Source organism: Myxine glutinosa, chromosome 8 (assembly GCF_964187855.1).
Source record: "Myxine glutinosa chromosome 8, kmMyxGlut1.1, whole genome shotgun sequence".
NCBI lineage: Eukaryota > Metazoa > Chordata > Myxini > Myxiniformes > Myxinidae > Myxine > Myxine glutinosa.
The window spans coordinates 31,449,208-31,466,810 of record NC_136268.1 but is presented as its reverse complement, the minus strand read 5'-3'; the positions used below and the strand labels follow the sequence as shown (position 1 = coordinate 31,466,810).

The following is a 17,603-nucleotide window of genomic DNA, read 5'->3' as shown; positions in this document are numbered from 1 at the left end:
AAAATACTTTAATCGTATTTTAGTTTAATCGGTCATTATGTTATCTGATAGCTTCTTTATTACTTGTTCTCTGTCGTCGAAGAACTTTTGCACACAAAAAAAAATAAAAGAATACAATATTAATGTCGAAGTCACTATAAATATGTATTGTTGTACAACTTTAGTGAGACAATAAAATTATTTCCTCTTCAATTCAGACAACAATACATATCCTTTATACAAGCAACTAAAACGCCTTCCATTGCATTTTCTTCTGAATGTTAATATGCGATATCCAGTGGTAAAGCCACGCCCCACAAACCACGCCCCACGAAACAAGCTCCATAAACAACGCCCACAAACATCGCTCCACAAATCACGCCCAACAAACCACGCCTCACCGCCTGCAGATAACCAAGCTACAACATGCTTACGAACACACCCCAGGATCGAAATTCGACGAGTGTCAACATGACAACACCTATGTGAGGATTATAACAGGTTTGCATATACAGACGTCTTTCTGGTTATAAAATGGCGTTAGATGAGTACGGACTGACAAAAAGATAACTGCAACGAACAACGAGCAATGTCTAGTGGCCATGACAGAGAATTTAGCGTCAATGTCTCTCCGATTTTGCAAAGAATGTATTTTCAGTTATTTTTGGTGGAACGAATTTCCTTATCCTATTTGCTACTTATCAGCTTCCAAAATTGAAATGAACGAATGAATGAATGAAAGCATCCCATCAATAGGATGGTCTGAAAGTGAAACCCGGAACAAAGCATCTCGGCTCGGAACGGTTGTGCTGTTGGCCACTTCCGGCTTTTATGTGGAAGGTTTGTCGATAAATTAAATTCCTTGTGCTTCGTTTAAAAAAAAGAAGAAGCTTATATTTAAGAATAAAAACGATTACATAAAATTTACTTACGGGTCACATGTTGAGGTTGAAGAGAAATATACCAGTACTACTGTCAGGGCGAATATGGCGTGACGCTTTGAATTGATGGTGTGTTGTATTCCAGGACGAGAAGAAGAGAGCACCATGAAGCTGATTAGTAAAAACATGGATAAAGATAGCTTTGGGTGAGTGAGTGAGTATTTTAACAAGGAAAACTAGAATGGCACTCAGTAGAGAGCATACATACCTCCACCTGGTTAGCCAAATCACTCAATTATTGTCAATGGTGAAGAATCACTTTTAAAATTCTAGCTGGATCCAGATCTGGATCTGCACTAAAAGCTAATCGATTCGTCCTCGTCACAAACCCTACATGTCCACCAAGTTTCGTCCGAATCCATCCACAACCTTGTGATCATTAAAAAAAAAAAATAACCACCTTTAGAGGCCATTTTTCCCCGCAAAGCAGGGGTTGGCCTTTTTCGGGAACCGTGGTTGTTGTTGTTTTTCGGTCCCCTATTTGAAGCAATGTTTTACGGCCGGATGCCCTTCCTGACGCCAACCCTTTTTGCCGCCTTTAACGACAAACAGGGAATTACCAGTGAACTGGTACTCAATTAGCCGACCTCGGAAGGATGACAGGCTGAGTCAACCCCCCTGGCGTTAATTCAGTGATCGACCGGGATTCGAACCCAGGATCCTTGGATCCTAAGCCGGCACCCTAGCCGCTAGCCCAACACCACCAACCTTGTGATCATTAACGTCCACTAATTAATGCGAGCAGACGGGACATTCGGCTTAACCTCGGAGGGATTCACACTTTTTGATGCAAGGTTCGGCCTGTGAAGGACCAACATGATAGTTTCTAGTCTGGTCGAGAACCAAAACCACACGTGAAAGCTCAAAGATGTTACTTACCTGTGGGCTATCCTGTCACACCAATTATTCTGGGTAAAGGACACCCATATTTTATGCCGAATCCGTTTTGGCAGCTATTTTGTCACAGGATAACGAAAGTCTGGCTCATCCATGCTTGGTGTGGTTGAGGGAAAAGAGGAAGAGTCGGCTGATCATGACTGTCACCAGGAGTCGGCTGATCATGAATGTCGCCAGGAGTCGGCAGATCATGAATGTCGCCAGGAGTCGGCTGATCATGAATGTCGCCAGGAGTCGGATGATCATGAATGTCACCTCCTCCCCTCCTCCCCCTTCCCACACCCTCTCCCTCCCACAGATCTTCCGATGTCCCTGCTCTCAAATGTTGTACTTGTGTGCTTCCCTCTCTCTCCCCATCTTGTCTCCCGCTCCCTTTAATGTTTTACGTGTCCGTTTTTTTTGTTGTGTTTTATGTGCCAATAGGTGTTTGATGTGCTAGCTCTTAAACGAGCCTCGATCGAGTATACAAAAAAAAAAAAAAAAAAAAAAAAAGGAGTCGGCTGATCATGAATGTCGCCAGGAGTCGGATGATCATGAATGTCACCAGGAGTCGGATGATCATGAATCTCACCAGGAGTCGGCTGATCATGAATGTCACCAGGAGTCGGATGATCATGAATGTCGCCAGGAGTCGGCAGATCATGAATGTCGCCAGGAGTCCGCTGATCATGAATGTCGCCAGGAGTTGGATGATCATGAATGTCGCCAGGAGTCGGCTGATCATGAATGTCGCCAGGAGTCGGCAGATCATGAATGTCGCCAGGAGTCGGCTGATCATGAATGTCGCCAGGAGTCGGCTGATCATGAATGTCGCCAGGAGTCGGCTGATCATGAATGTCGCCAGGAGTCGGCTGATCATGAATGTCGCCAGGAGTCAGCTGATGATGGATGTCACCAGGAGTCAGACACGACTTGACGGAACTAGATAATACATCACAATGATTTACTAAAGCCTGCATCAATCTACTGGTTCTGAATTTTATTAAATAACAGATGAAGTGATTAAGAAAGGAGGTTTAAGTTCTCAAAGTTTATAGGGTACATTATTGGTGTCACAATTGGAAAATTGATTAACTGTTTGCTTTTAACAATTCTGTGTTCCAGTCAAGTAACTCTGATACCTGATGAGTCGGAAGACATGTGGCACACATACAATCTCGTCCAAGCAGGAGACAGTCTACGGGCTTCTACCTTCCGGTTAGTCTGGCGTTTGTTTTGTTCTTTTGTGTTTGTTTGTTGCTATATTGTGTAATTGTTTGCTTGTGCTGTAAACACGATTTGGATTTGAACTCAAGCTTTGCAAAAGGTTGTGCTGGTGCTACTTTATTTTTAATACTACTTATCAAAGTGGAGTATAGAGCCTCATAGTGGGGCTTGTAGACAGAGTAAAGGCATTAGTGGAAACCAATCTACGTTAATGTGTGTCTGCAAGGACATGATAGATGATGAAAAGTATTGTTGCGGATTCGGGGGTCAGCGCTCCCCTTATCAAGGGGGAGGGGGGTGGGGGTAATCCCCTTGTCTTTTAAGCTGGCCGTCCCCCAATCCTGGAAATTATGACGCTCCTCCCGGTCGGAATTAGCTCGGGTGATTGGTCAATGAAGTCCCAAATGTGTTCCACTTGATCCTGCTAGAACACACTGCCTTGGACGGAGTTCAGCAAATTTTGAAAATCCAATCTTTACATTCGGATGGGCCTCCTTGAAAAGCTCATATGCTTCCTTCAGATTACATAGCACTAAATGTTTTTGCATATGTTGCTTTTTCCCATTGACTAGAACAGAAACAAAGTCTTTCATGCCAGGCATTTGTCTGCTTATGGTCTCTGACAAGTAGAATTCCCTGACCTTTTCCTCAATTTCCTTTGAAATCGCTTTTCCCGTCTTTGGGTTAGGCATGGTGAGAATTCTTTGTTCTCTGACCAATGCCTTTGCTTTCCTAGCCATGTAGCTTGACACATCAAACTCCTCTGTGATCTCAGCAATTGTCCAGCTTTTTGGCAGAACAGTCAGCACCTGCACTTGTTCACTTTTCTTGGTCGTTGATTCAAACTTGTGCTTGAGTTGTTCTATCATCTCCTGTCCTGCATCCTGGAGTTTGTTAGATGGCAATCCTGTCGCGATTTCAAATTTTTTCTTCACAGTGTCACCGATTTTCTTGGTTTTGGATTTCACATATTTATCTGCAGCAAGTCTCTTTTTTGGAATAGGTGATTCTCCAATCAATCCCAAAGACTCATTCAGTGTATTCAGTTCCATTTCAGGAGAATGAAATTCAAACTCCCCTGAACTGCCTGGTATTGGTGATTCACCTCCACCATCATTGTCCTCACTACTGCTAATAGCGCTGCTGGTCACTGGTAATGGTATTTCACTCTGAGTCTCTACCACACCTGGTTGTCTTTTTGCCAGTTTCTTACGACACTGGGTACAGATTTTCTGTGCACTTTGCAGTTTGAGGCTTGGATGAGCGGCTATGGCTTTTTGGCTAACAGCTCTCAAGCCAGACGACTTTGGTTTTTTATGAGCTCCAAAGGGATTGCAGCAGGATTTCTGCTTCAAGATGAACTTTTCCTTGGCAGTCGTCATTTTTCTGCAGCTCCTTCAGAAGTGAACTGCCAATTTCTGTTGGTGGCAGGCCTAAGCATTACACTAAGCCAACTTGGACTTTCCCTGGGGATCTTAGACTGTGAAAGTTGCATCACCTCGAATTACCCACATGGGAAATCCCAGTTGGAATTCCCCAGATGAGAATTCCCCTCAGGCCCAGTTGAAAATGAAAGTATATGATACTTCAAAGCAATTGATGGTTGTTCCCTGTGTTCCCTGTCATGGCTAGGTTAGAATGATTATATAATACATTACAAATGCTGATTTTCGAACCTATATGCCATACGTACATGTACATTATTGCTCATATCTCAGAAACTATTGGAGTGCCCATCACGGATAAGTAGTAGGGTGGCTTAGCAAAATTACCGTTACACGGTGGACAAAATCACCAAATTTGGCATGAACACTCCTAATGACCTATTAATCAATATTAGCCGAGGAGCCCTCGCGAATTTTTACGCGTATTCGTGTAAAACCAAAAAATCCAAAATGGCCGCCATCCAGTAATTAAAAACACATTTCCCGGGTTATATAAGTCATGGATAGGAAAAATTTGTTATCAAAATATAAATTTTTAGGACACTGAATGTGTATTTTGATATTACAATATCACCAGTAAATTTAAAGGGACATTCAGTGATTTCATGTGAAGGGCGCCCTCAATGTTAGGGGGGGGGAAAGCTTTTGGCTTGAATACATTGCTTATAACTCCAGGTCATCAATTATTGCGAATGATAAGCTGTAAACATTGTACCCTGGAAATACAACATTATCATTAGGAGTGCAAAATATCGAGCCCAAGAATTGGGCGTGTCGCTTATTGGATGTCACGCCTACCATTACAATCAGTATCCACTATAAACCAATGAGAGGTTTAGATTAAGACTTAAAGGTGGGACTCTTCTTCAGCATGTCATTCCTCCAAGCTTCTGCAGATTGATTGTCTTTAGGTCTCTCGGAGAGCAGGAAAGCCTTTCTTTGAAGGTTATGGAGAGTAAGGAGGGTGATTTGATGGGCATGCCTGGTTCGTGTGAGATGTGACACCTTCAGAAATGAGTCGGCTATGCCAGTGAAAGCCACATCTGCCTCTGTAAGGGCGGTAGTCCAGCCAGAACTTTCCAGAATATCTCCAAGTGTGTTCCACAGTGCCATTTCTGTGTGTAAACCACCTAACATAACAACATGCACTTTTCCCCCATGAGTATCAGGCCATTTCCACTGTACAAACTTTGCCAGGCTGATCAAAGGTAGTGACTGGAATTTGTCCTGGGTTGAGATACTCAATCGCTTGTCTCTGGACATCCATGCCGTGCTTTATCATTGCGGCGGTGGAAGACTTTTCGTAGAACATAGGCAGTAGTGAACACACAGCTGGAGGGTCTTCTATGGGAGGTTGCTGCGAAGCATGATAGGCAGCCCAGACGATGGCATCTTCATTGGTGACATCCTCCTCTAACAGTGCTAGTGCATGTTCGACCCAACTATTTTCCTGGATAAGTGCCTCATTTAAGCAGGTCTTGGTTGGCTCTGTGTTACTCTCAGGTACTTCAATTGCAGCGGTTGTTAAAGCTACAGCAGGGACAAAAGCATAACTGACCGGGAGAGACTGCTGTGTTGCACCAGAAGGGGGTATCATAGTAGGTGGTCTGCTCTCACCAGGATCAGTTTGTGTTGGAAACTGAAAGAGACTAATTCCAGTCCCATGAAAGGAGTCATGTGAAGTGGTTGAGCTAGGGTTATGGTCTAGGTTGTCTAGGGCACCAACAGTAAACAACCCTTTCCGGAGAAAAGCAGGGCATACAACGCCGTCTTCTTCAAATCGCTCACATACAGATGTGGCAATACAGTCCTCAAAGTCCATAACCCTGTCATATGAAATGCTGATACCCATCTGATACAATTGCTGGATGAGTTTCTTGCTTCTTGTCAGTCCATGAATATTGAGACCAATGTAAATGGGGAGAGGTGGCTCACGCTCCAGAGTATGTCTTGTTTCAACAGCTGATTCAGATGGAGTTTTCTTCTTTGTGTTGTAGAGAATGGTCTGTCCTATAGTGAGGCAAGCCTGTGATTCACATCTGTCTTGATCTTTCAAGTTAAGGCCATTAAGTATAAAGGAGACAAGTGATTTGAGGCTTGGGGGCATTGAATTTTCTTGACATTGTGTTGGGAAACAGCCAGTGAATTTGAAGCATTGATGGTTGAAAATGTCTTTGCGGATTATCGTTGCAGCTTTTGCTAGAATCTCAGCGTCTTCTGAGAAATCCCGTTTTTTCAAAGCTTCCTTCAACATATTTCGCATTCCTTCTTTGAAAACAATAACCGTGTTTCTACCATCGTTCTGTTCCTGTGCCTCTGGGAAGTGTTCCAGCAGTTGACGCTTCAGCCTAGTCTTGTTGACTTCTTTGTGGATACCCATGTCCTGAAGACGATTCACATAGAGTGAATGAATCTCTGAAAGCTTAAAGAGGAAAGTCCCAGAGTCTACAGCTATCTCAATGTAGCTTGTCAGCTCTACAAACACTCTAGACTCATTCACTTTTTCATTTACATTTGGTGATTCCCGACTCAACTTTCTGACGAGACTGCGGTAACGATTTCGCAGATGGGTCAGGCATTTTAAATGATACTTTGCTTCCATCGCAATCAAATCTCCTCCAACAATTCGAGCAGGAAGCTGTGTGTCATGTAGCTCTGTGATCATACATCGTTTTGCATAGGCCATTATTTATAGGAGTGTTTAAGCTTGTCTAATTATGCTGATTGTTACCAAATGTACATAAACACATACTTCTGTTTAGCTAAAAAAACCTGACTTGATCACTGAAGTTCTGTAATTAAAGATAATAACTTGAAAAGTTGCTTACTTACCATAAAATATGTAGATTGTTAACAAAGGAGGCCAGAAAACTTTCCACCAATACATGTGCTTAGCAGTATAGTAAAGACAGCCTGTAGTCACAATGTCGCCCTCTAAATTAGGTATATAACTACGGATACCCACAAGGGTCACATTAAGGTTAGGATAAAAGCATAATTAAAACATTCACATTATTTCCATGTTCAAACCCTTGTCTCAAGAACGCACTATCTTGAGAAAAAATAGTTTAGATCACTTTTAAATTCAATTAGTTTGGATGTTGCAGTCAATATTATGTAGTTTGATTTCTTTGATCTTTAGACCTACGGGAAATAAACAACCAATGTTGTCCATATGTGGTAGGTTATTTGTGTATCTTTTTTTAAAATAGGGCTTCAATAAAAATATTCTGGTATAATATAATCATACTTTGGTACAATTTAGTCATCGTATGACCGCTAAAAACCAAGGAAATTGCTATTTCAGCATAAATGGCGGCCATTTTGGATTTTTATGTTTTACTTTAATATTTCAGGAGGGTGACCGAACATGTTGAGGACATGGTTCTGATATTTAAGTAATATTTTGATACAATTTTGAATTGAACGGCAGCCATCTTGGATTTGTTTGTGTTACCATGGTTACGTACATATTTCGAGAGGGCTCCTCGGCTAAAATCAACTGATATACCCTAAGGAAGCCTCACACCAAAAATGGCGCTTTTGTCCGCCCGGTAACGGTAATCTTGAAAATTGACCCCAAGCCACCCCGCTAAAGATGGAATATTGCCGAGCGGTTAGCAATCCGCGATCCGAGCCGTTAAAAAAATGACAACCCGAGCCTGAGCGGTTTCCGAAATCGTGCCGCAGGTACTCAATTGAGAAAAGACGCAAACGATCGAATAAGAGGAAACCAGAGTAAGGGAAGAACAAAGAGTGGGTTTATTAATTAATTTACAAAACCCAAAGAAGAAGAAACGAAAGCATGTACAAGAAGAGAGAAACAAAAGGACACAGGGCAAGCTTATCTAAACAGTCTTACTTCCAACCCCGGACAAACAGACAGACTCACACGAGATGGCAGCTGGTAGGAGGGGGGAAGGTCCAGGCAGATGGTTCCAGGCGATGGGATCCGGCTCCGGTCCAGGGTCCGCGGGCGAAGAACGGCAGGCAGCTTCGCATATCGTTGGCGCACGACCGGTCCTTACATATGCGAGGGGCTCGAATGCTGCGTACGTATAGCGTGCCGAACGCTCTCTCTCTCCCGATCAATCAAGGTCCGTATCAAACGGCAGTTCGTATCAAACGATGGTTCCCTGCGCAGTTCGTTGAAACAAGCGCGCCTCCGCGCTGTCCTCTGGATAACGTTACAATCGGACGTCTCCGCACAGTTCCTTCAATAGCAACGGTCCCCTGCGCAGTTCGTGATATTTGAGCTCTTCTCGCGCAGTCCCGAAAGCAGTCCTCGCGCTTGTGCTTATATAACGCGCTTTGAAATCGATGCGTGCTTCATAGAGACACGCCCGCCAGTGAGCTCACCTCAGCCCTGGTTGGATAGCGAGGGCTCACCGGCTCCGCCCTTGACGGCTTGTTGACAGGGCCACGCCTCGTTCTTGGCGCTCCGCCCCCTTCTTCTCCAAGCTTGACTGCGTGCGTAATGGCGTTTGGAGCAAGGCAGCGAATGCTGCTGGGCGAGCAGAGGCGTGTAACACAATTTGGAGAGAGAGACTGGCAAAATGGACGGAATGGGGCCTACCTTATTTAATTCATGCAATGCAGATTCAGCTATTGGGAACACAGCCTTATCTGAAACACATTCTAAGGAAATAACTGACAGTCCTATGGTGTCCTACGTGTTGCATATGGCCTAACTATGGGTGCGACCTTTGACCTTTTAAATGATGGAATATTTACAAGAAGTGATTATTTATTTACAAAGTGAGGGGCTCTCAAAACCACAACAGTATTTTATGGGATTTTCACCAAGGCTACGAGTATCATGAACCATTGGAACCATGAACCATTGAGGGGTAACTGGAAAAAAACATGTGCATCCTGGAATTGCTGCTTGACTGGAGGAGAGTGATACAGACCAGTCTGGTTTTTAAAAAAAGATTTAATTATGATTGATTTGGTTATGTTTACATAGTTTGCAGAGTAATAACTCTTTGGAACTCTAGAGTCTAAGAAGTTAGTAACGCTTCCTGTAAGGTTTCTGTACTCGGGATAAAAAGAGTAACTAGAACAGACTTGGTAGGTCGCATACCTTCGCCATTCTGAGCATACCCACTGATCCGGACCTGAACCAAAATCTAATCAGGCTTGTTCTTGTCAACTATCCATCTCATCCACCAAGTTTTGTCATAACTTGTTCAAGCCCTTATAGAAATATCCTGTTATATATCGTTTTTGGCCCCATCTCTCAATTATCTATCTATAATTCCAGTAATCTCTGTGTGTGTGTCTGTGTGTCTGTGACCGCTGTTTCTCGACAACCACGGGTCCGATATACTTGAAACTTGCCAGGTATATTGCTGGGGACCTGAGGATGTGCCTTTTCAAGGTTTCATATTAATCGGAGAAGTAGTTACCGAGCTATGGCGATTTATTTACCAACCGTTCGCTTTGGCTTTGCGAATGGACCAAACCATTTCATGTAAATAGAGGGGGGGGGGGGGTTCTACCGTACTCGCAAGCCGTTCGCTTTGGCTTTGCGAATGGACCAAACCATTTCATGTAAATAGAGGGGGGGGTTCTGTGGTCGTTACTGCCACGTGGTTTCAAAGTTTTTTTTTGTTGTTGTTGTTTGCACGCATGTTTTTTTGCACCCACGTACGGGCACGCCCTAGTCTATCTATAATTCCAGTAATCTCTGTGTGTGTGTCTGTGTGTTTGTTTGTCTGTGACCGCTGTTTCTCGACAACCACGGGTCCGATATACTTGAAACTTGCCAGGTATATTGCTGGGGACCTGAGGATGTGCCTTTTCAAGGTTTCATATTAATCGGAGAAGTAGTTACCGAGCTATGGCGATTTATTTACCAACCGTTCGCTTTGGCTTTGCGAATGGACCAAACCATTTCATGTAAATAGAGGGGGGGGTTCTACCGTACTCGCAAGCCGTTCGCTTTGGCTTTGCGAATGGACCAAACCATTTCATGTAAATAGAGGGGGGGGGGGTTCTGTGGTCGTTACTGCCACGTGGTTTCAAAGTTTTTTTTTGTTGTTGTTGTTTGCACGCATGTTTTTTTGCACCCACGTACGGGCACGCCCTAGTGAAGAACAACTTAAAAAAATAAAATATTCTCGTATCCGGATCCGGATCCAGATCTTCACCAAAATGAAATCAGTTCATCCTTGTCACACACCCAACCTGTCTCCACCAAGTTTCGTCTGAATCCGTCCATAACTTTTTGAGATATACTCACAGACAGACAGAGGTGAAAACATAACCTCGTCCACCTTCGTTGGCTGAGGTAGAAACAACAACAGTTAAAAACAACTTTGAATGGGAGGAAATAGGAGAGACGGATGCAGAAGAGCAACATGGCGTAAGGCTGTGTTCCTAAGTGTTTTTTCTATTAATGAGAATGCATTAATTAATATAAAATCAATGGCCTTTCACTGTGACATTACTCTGACGGTGATTGAAACTACTGCAGATGTTTTATGTTTCCTTTCGATGCCGAGTTCTGTCACGTTTATGTTTAATATTTGGTGCTGTTTCCATGTTCCTTTTGGATAGCCATATAATCCCCTCTTTCTTCGGTTGTACACCCAGGAAGGTACAAACGGAGAGTGCGACGGGTAGCGTGGGCAGCAGTCGGGTGCGTACCATACTGACCATCTCGGTGGAGGCGGTGGACTTTGACAGTCAAGCCTGTCTTCTGCGTGTAAAGGGGAAAAATATACAAGAGAACCCTTACGTCAAGGTACCCACTTTCCGAGCATTACAGATCATAATGTCATGAAAGAGGATCTCTATGCTTTATGATGGCACATAATTTCTTCCAAACACGTGTGCAACAAATCATGAACGAATGAATGAACAGGTATATAGGATTTGAATCTGGTATTGCAACAACATCAGTCCTTTGTCCAGTCGGTAATGCTAATCTCTGTTACAGCTTGGGGCCTATCATACGATAGAACTGGAACTCAACAGAAAGTTTACGTTGGCAAAGAAACACTGGGACTCTGTGGTGCTGGAGCGCATCGGTGGGTACTCGATAGGGTACTCGAGCGTGTACAGTTTCCTCAATGGGTTCTCAAAGCCTTTTCTTGTTCCTGGTACAAAACAGAATGATAAACGTATTTAGTGTTTATTAGTCCCCTACCGTTTTCACCGGAGGTACTATACAGTCACGTGAAAAAGTAAGTACACCCCATGTAAAGTTTTGACTTTTTCAACATATTTCAACATACAGCTATTTGATCTTCATTTCAACAATATTGATAGATAACGGTGATATAATATAACAAATATCATGAAACATTTACATTTTGTAGTCCATTGTATAATTTAAATAAACATAAATGCAAATTTCGCATGTGGAAAAAGTAAGTACACCCCTACATTTATCACTACTTCAAATACTTAAAATTAGAATCAGGTGCACCAGCTCAGGTGCAAATGATGAGAGCATTGTTAGAGAGGATCTTGGAGGAACCTGTCTTATTTAAACCTCAGACATTTAGTTTGGTTTGCTCTTTGTTGTTGAAGGTTGCTGTTGTTGTTGTTGGTTGCTGATGACTCCACTCTCTGCCGCTCCATTCCTCTTCCCTCAGATCGGCAGTCTGCAGCCTCCTCACTCTCTGAAGACCTGGACAAAATCACAGACTGGTCAAACAAGTGGAACATGTCTTTCAATCCTGCCAAATCTCACTCTCTTACTATGTCTCTCCGAAAAGATCGACTGGACAACCCTCCCATCTACTTTCTCAACAATCCTCTCCAAGAAGTTCTGTCACTCAAGCTTTTGGGTCTCACTATCTGCCATGATCTTTCTTGGGAAAACCACATTTCCAAGCTGGCCTCCAAAGCCAGTCGCCGACTGGGCATCCTCCGTCGTGCGAAGTCCTTCCTCGGCACACCTGAGCTCCTCACCACATACAAGGCTTTCATCCGCAGCTCTATGGAATACTGTTCTCCCCTATGGGCTGGTGCTCCTGCCTCACACCTGGCTCGGCTTCACGCTGTTGAATCCAAAGCTTTCAAAATCATTGGAATCTCCCGCGATGAAGCTATCTCTGAGGGCCTTTCACTCACTCACCGCAGGCAGGTAGGTGGTCTTTCTGTCTTCTACCGACTCCTCTCCGGCCTTGCTCCCCCAGCTCTCTCTGTGCTCTGTCCCCCAAATATTCCTACAGGTCGCACAAGATCTGCCAGCAACCCTCTGATGGTTAAACTGCCAAAATCTCGGCTCTCTGCTCACCTTCACTCTTTCATTCCTCTTTTCTCCCGCCTGTGGAACAAACTCCCACACTCCCTTCAATCCCTCTCCTCCCTCCAGGTCTTTAAAACAGCTGTTCACCACCATCTCTTATCTTCCCCCATCCATAACCTTGATCTTTTCTACCCCCACTAATTCACCCCAGATCCACCTTGTTTGAAATTCCAACTTATTTCCTGGAAATCCTGGCAGTGTCCATATGTTTATACCTCTCCCACCCCCCCCCCCCTTCACATGCCTCCCCCCCTTCACATGCCTCCCCCCCAAAGCCCTCTCCCTCCCACAGATCTCTCGATGTCTCCATGTCTCTCGGTCCCTGCTCTCAAATGTTGTGTTTGTGTCCTTCCCCCTCTCTCCCCATCTTGTCTACCGCTCCCGATGTTATTTGTTTTATGTGTTTGTTTGTCTTTCTGTGTGATTAATGTTCGCTCTTTCACGAGCCTCGATCTTGTATACAAAACAAAACAAAACAAAACAAAACAAAACAAAAAAAAAAAAAAAAGTGTGTGGCGTCACCATGGCTAGATCAAAAGAGCTCTCTGAGACCTTCAGAAAGAAGGTTATAGATGCCTACGAGTCTGGGAAGGGATTTAAAAAGATCTCCAAACAATTTGAAATCAATCATTCGACTGTCCGGAAGATCATCTACAAGTGGAGAAGATTCCAAACAACTGCCAACTTGTTCAGGCCAGGCCGCCCCAGCAAGTTCAGCCCGAGAGCAGACCGCAAGATGCTGAAAGAAGTCTCTAAGAACCCCAGATTGTCATCACGGGACCTACAGGACCTACAGGTAGCTCTTGCCACTGTTGATGTCAAAGTGCACGAGTCTACCATTAGAAAGAGGCTGCACACATTTGATCTACATGGGAGGTGTGCCAGGAGGAAACCTTTGCTGTCCAGAAAGAACATCAGGGCAAGACTAAAGTTTGTCAATGAACACCGAGGCAAAGACCAGCACTTCTGGAACAATGTGCTCTGGACAGATGAGTCAAAGGTAGAGCTATTTGGCCACAGTACCAGAAGACATGTTTGGCGAAAACCAAAGACAGCATTTGACCACAAGGACCTGATACCAACTGTAAAGCATGGTGGTGGAAATATTATGGTTTGGGGCAGCTTTCCTGCATCAGGGCCTGGGCAGCTCACCATCATAGATTCCACTATGAATTCTTCATTGTACCAGAGGGTGCTTGAGGATAATATGAGGCCATCTGTCGGAAAGTTTAAGCTCAACCGAATGTGGACCTTGCAACATGACAATGACCCTCAACATACCAGTAAATCCACCAAGGAATGGCTGAAAAGAAAGAAATGGAGGGTTCTGGAATGGCCAAGTCAAAGCCCGGATCTAAATCCCATCGGGTGTTGTGGGGGGATTTGAAACGAGCTGTGCATGCAAGAAACCCCTCAAACATTGCACAGCTGAAAGAATTCTGCATGGAGGAGTGGGCAAAAATTTCTCCCAGTCGATGTCAGAGACTGGTAGACAGTTATAAGAAACGTCTACTTGAGGTTGTTTCTGCCAAAGGGGGCAATACCACCTATTAGAGCCAAGGGTGTACTTACTTTTTCCACATGCGAAATTTGCATTTATATTTATTTAAATTATACAATGGACGACAAAATGTAAATGTTTCATGATATTTGTTATATTATATCACCTTTATCTATCAATATTGTTGAAATGAAGATCAAATAGCTGTATGTTGAAATATGTTGAAAAAGTCAAAACTTTACATCGGGTGTACTTACTTTTTCACGTGACTGTAGGTTTGCTCTCTGTCTGTCTGTCCGTCCATCCGCTCCGAAACCGCTGATGGGATTGCGACCAAATTTGGCAGAAATTATATTTGTCGTGTTGTGACTAAAGTTTGTTCACGGCATTAAAACAATTCGGGGTCTAAGGGGGTTTACCGGGGTCAAAGTGGATCCAGGTTTGACCCCCCCTCCCCCCCCCCCAAAAAAAAATAGGAATTTGCTTTTCCTCTGAAACTACACACACTATTTCAATAAAATTTGACCACAACCTTCATCACCTGTGATGTACCAACGTTTGTTCACGGCACAAAGAAAATCGGGCCCTGAGGGCGTGTACGGGGAAAGGGGGGACGGGGGAGGGGTGTGGGTGGGTTCCTCCGACCCCCCCCCCCCCCCCCGCACACCCACAAAAAAATAGGTATTTCATTTCCTCTCAGTAGCTACCCATGCAAGTGGGAATGGAGAATGCCATGAGATGGGAAGGAGTGAAGAGTGGGAATGGAGGACGCCATGTGGTGAAGAGTGGGAATGGAGAATGCCATGAGATGGTGGGAGGGAAGAGTGGGAATGGAGGATGCCATGAGATGGGAAGGAGGGAAGAGTGGGAACCAGTTCACTGGTAATTCCCTGTTTGTCGTTGAAGGCGGCAAAAAGGGTTGGCGTCAGGAAGGGCATCCGGCCGTAAAACATTGCTTCAAAAAGGGGACCAAAAAACAACAACTACCACGGTCCCCGAAAAGGCCAACCCCCACTTTGCGGGGAAAAATGGCCTCTAAACGGTGGGTTTACCCATGCAATTCTGATGAAACTTGACAACAACATTCCGTTCATCACCCGTGATGTACCAACGTTTGTTCACGGCATTAAAAATATCAGGGTCTAAGGTGGTTAATGGGGGGGGGTTGCCTCCCCAAGATAGGAATTTGCTTTTTCCTCTGAAACTACACACACTATTTTGATGTAACTTAACCACAACCTTCATCACCAGTGATGTACTAATGTTTGTTCATGGCATTAAAAAATATCGGGGTCTAAGGGGTTCTACGGAGGGGTTGGGGTTGCCCCCCAAAATATATTTTTTTAAATTTGTTTGTTTAAAGTCTTATGATTATGTTAGTATGATTGTACATGCTGCCCTTTCTTCTAGGAAGCATGGAAATTGGTTTAAAATACCTTTAGTCAGTGTCGTATCATCAGTCAGTAACAGTCAGTGTAATAAATACCTATTTTGTGTATTATGATCATTATATAAGTTGTCATTATTGTCTTTTTGTTGTTGTCAGTTTGTTACGTTATTGGCTTACCAAATAGAGACAGGGAGGTGGTAGACAGTCATACGGATGGATACTTCTTGTAGTATGCTTATATTCGGTATGCCATTGTCTCAGTATTTTTGGATTTTTGAAGTGGTGCATCCTTTAAGATGTAATGTATCAGCTTCAATAACCTACTAGAAGTGAAATGAGAGTTTGAGTAAAAATCAAGAATCCTAAAACTTGAATCCACTTGTAAAACTTAATGAAAAATAAAATTCCAAGTTATTGTTGTTTCTTTGCCCTTTTCTTATGATTATTCAGATCAGGCGTGCGATCCGGCAAGTAGTGCCGACCTTGCAGCCGTGGTCTTGCAGGAGGGTCTGGCACACGTGTGCCTCGTCACCGCGAGCATGACCATAGTACGGGCCAAGATAGAGACCAGTATTCCTCGCAAGCGCAGAGGGAGTTGCATCCAGCATGACAAGGTAACCCTTCCCTTGCACAAGACCTTGCTTTTCAAGGCAATTGGCCTGATAAGTGGAAAGTGATGTGTAAAACATGCAACTGTTCCTGCTTCGATATTGTTTGAGCATGTACTGTATAAAATATGTTATACAATATGCTTGAGAAATTTAAGTCATTATAAGTACGTTTAAATTTTCTAGCAAAAAATACATTAATCTTTTTTTCTCACTAGGCCCTGGAGAGGTTCCAGGATGCTGTGGTTCAGGCGATTATACGTCATATAAACTTTGAAGGTATGTCCCTGGCAGATTCAATAAGGATCTCTCTCTCTCTCCCTCTGATGTACCATAATCTTGACAGAGCGTCAGTGCCACGGAAGCAGCTTCCTGAGCAAGGGTTATACTAGGTGGTTTTACCCAACAGTAGGTATTTGTAATTAGTTCATGGTGCCGGCCATACCTCGCTTACTCTTCGCGATTTACACTGTGGGGATATTTAACGTCCACCAACTAGTACTGCTAAACGGGAGGCCTGTTTAACATCCATCCGAGGGAAGGCACACACATTAATGAATCACCCAGCCTGTGAAACACCGGGATGACAGTTTATGGCTGAGTCGGGATTCAAACCCAAGCTAGATAGCTTGGAGGGGAGTGTGTCTGCTATCCTGCCAGCCATAATAATAATAACTAGAACGACACTCAGTGGAGTGCATACCTCCACCAGGCTGAACAGTTTATGTTTTGTCTCCTACTGATAGTGATACTACGTGGTGTGCTGCTGATCGGGCCCCCGCAGCCGTGGTGCTGACGCCGCCCCTCCCACCCCCAGAATTTCCATGTTTTAAACGTTTCCTGGTGTGTACCCTGGTTTAGAATAGGTACACCATATTCCTGCGTGTCGTAGGAGGCGACTAAAAGGGTTGGCGTCAGGACGGGCATCCGGCCATAAAAACATTGCCTCAAAAAGAGAACCATGACAATTGCAGCTACATATGGGCAGGGTACAGCCCGAAGTGGAGATCGGTTTCTGAGGTTTGGGAAATGGAATGTAGGGACAATGACAGGGAGATCAGGAGAAGTGGTGGAAGTATTGGTCAGAAGAAGAGTGGACATATGTTGTGTGCAGGAGAGGTAATGGAAGGGAAGTGGTGTGAGAATGGTGAAGGGTAGGCAGGGACAGAAATACAAGTTTGTGTGGCAAGGGTGCCCGGAGGGCGTGAATGGTGTTGGTGTCCTGTTATCTGAGGAGTTTGTAGACAGTGTGGTGAGTGTGACTAGAGTGAGTGATAGGTTGATGATGGTGAAAATGATGATTGGAAAGCTCTTGGTGAACGTCATCTCGGGATATGCCCCGCAGGTTGGTCGGAGCGATGAAGAGAAGG

The 17,603-nt window shown here is 44.0% G+C and overlaps 2 protein-coding genes across 4 annotated transcripts in view; one reads left to right on the top strand and one right to left on the bottom strand.

The window, feature by feature from the left end:
• LOC137432380 (uncharacterized) overlaps positions 1 to 17,603 on the bottom strand; it is a 515,673-nt gene that overhangs the window by 425,235 nt on the left and 72,835 nt on the right. The window lies entirely within an intron of this gene.
• The window catches only part of PELO (pelota mRNA surveillance and ribosome rescue factor), a 34,893-nt gene continuing 18,045 nt past the window's right edge, over positions 756 to 17,603 (top strand). The window contains exons 1-7 of the mRNA XM_068124250.2: positions 756 to 819; positions 1,006 to 1,066; positions 2,922 to 3,014; positions 11,069 to 11,219; positions 11,415 to 11,505; positions 16,076 to 16,239; positions 16,452 to 16,512. Coding sequence (XP_067980351.1) covers positions 1,026 to 1,066; positions 2,922 to 3,014; positions 11,069 to 11,219; positions 11,415 to 11,505; positions 16,076 to 16,239; positions 16,452 to 16,512 — 601 coding nt within the window. The 5' untranslated portion in view covers positions 756 to 819; positions 1,006 to 1,025. The remainder of the gene's footprint in view (positions 820 to 1,005; positions 1,067 to 2,921; positions 3,015 to 11,068; positions 11,220 to 11,414; positions 11,506 to 16,075; positions 16,240 to 16,451; positions 16,513 to 17,603) is intronic.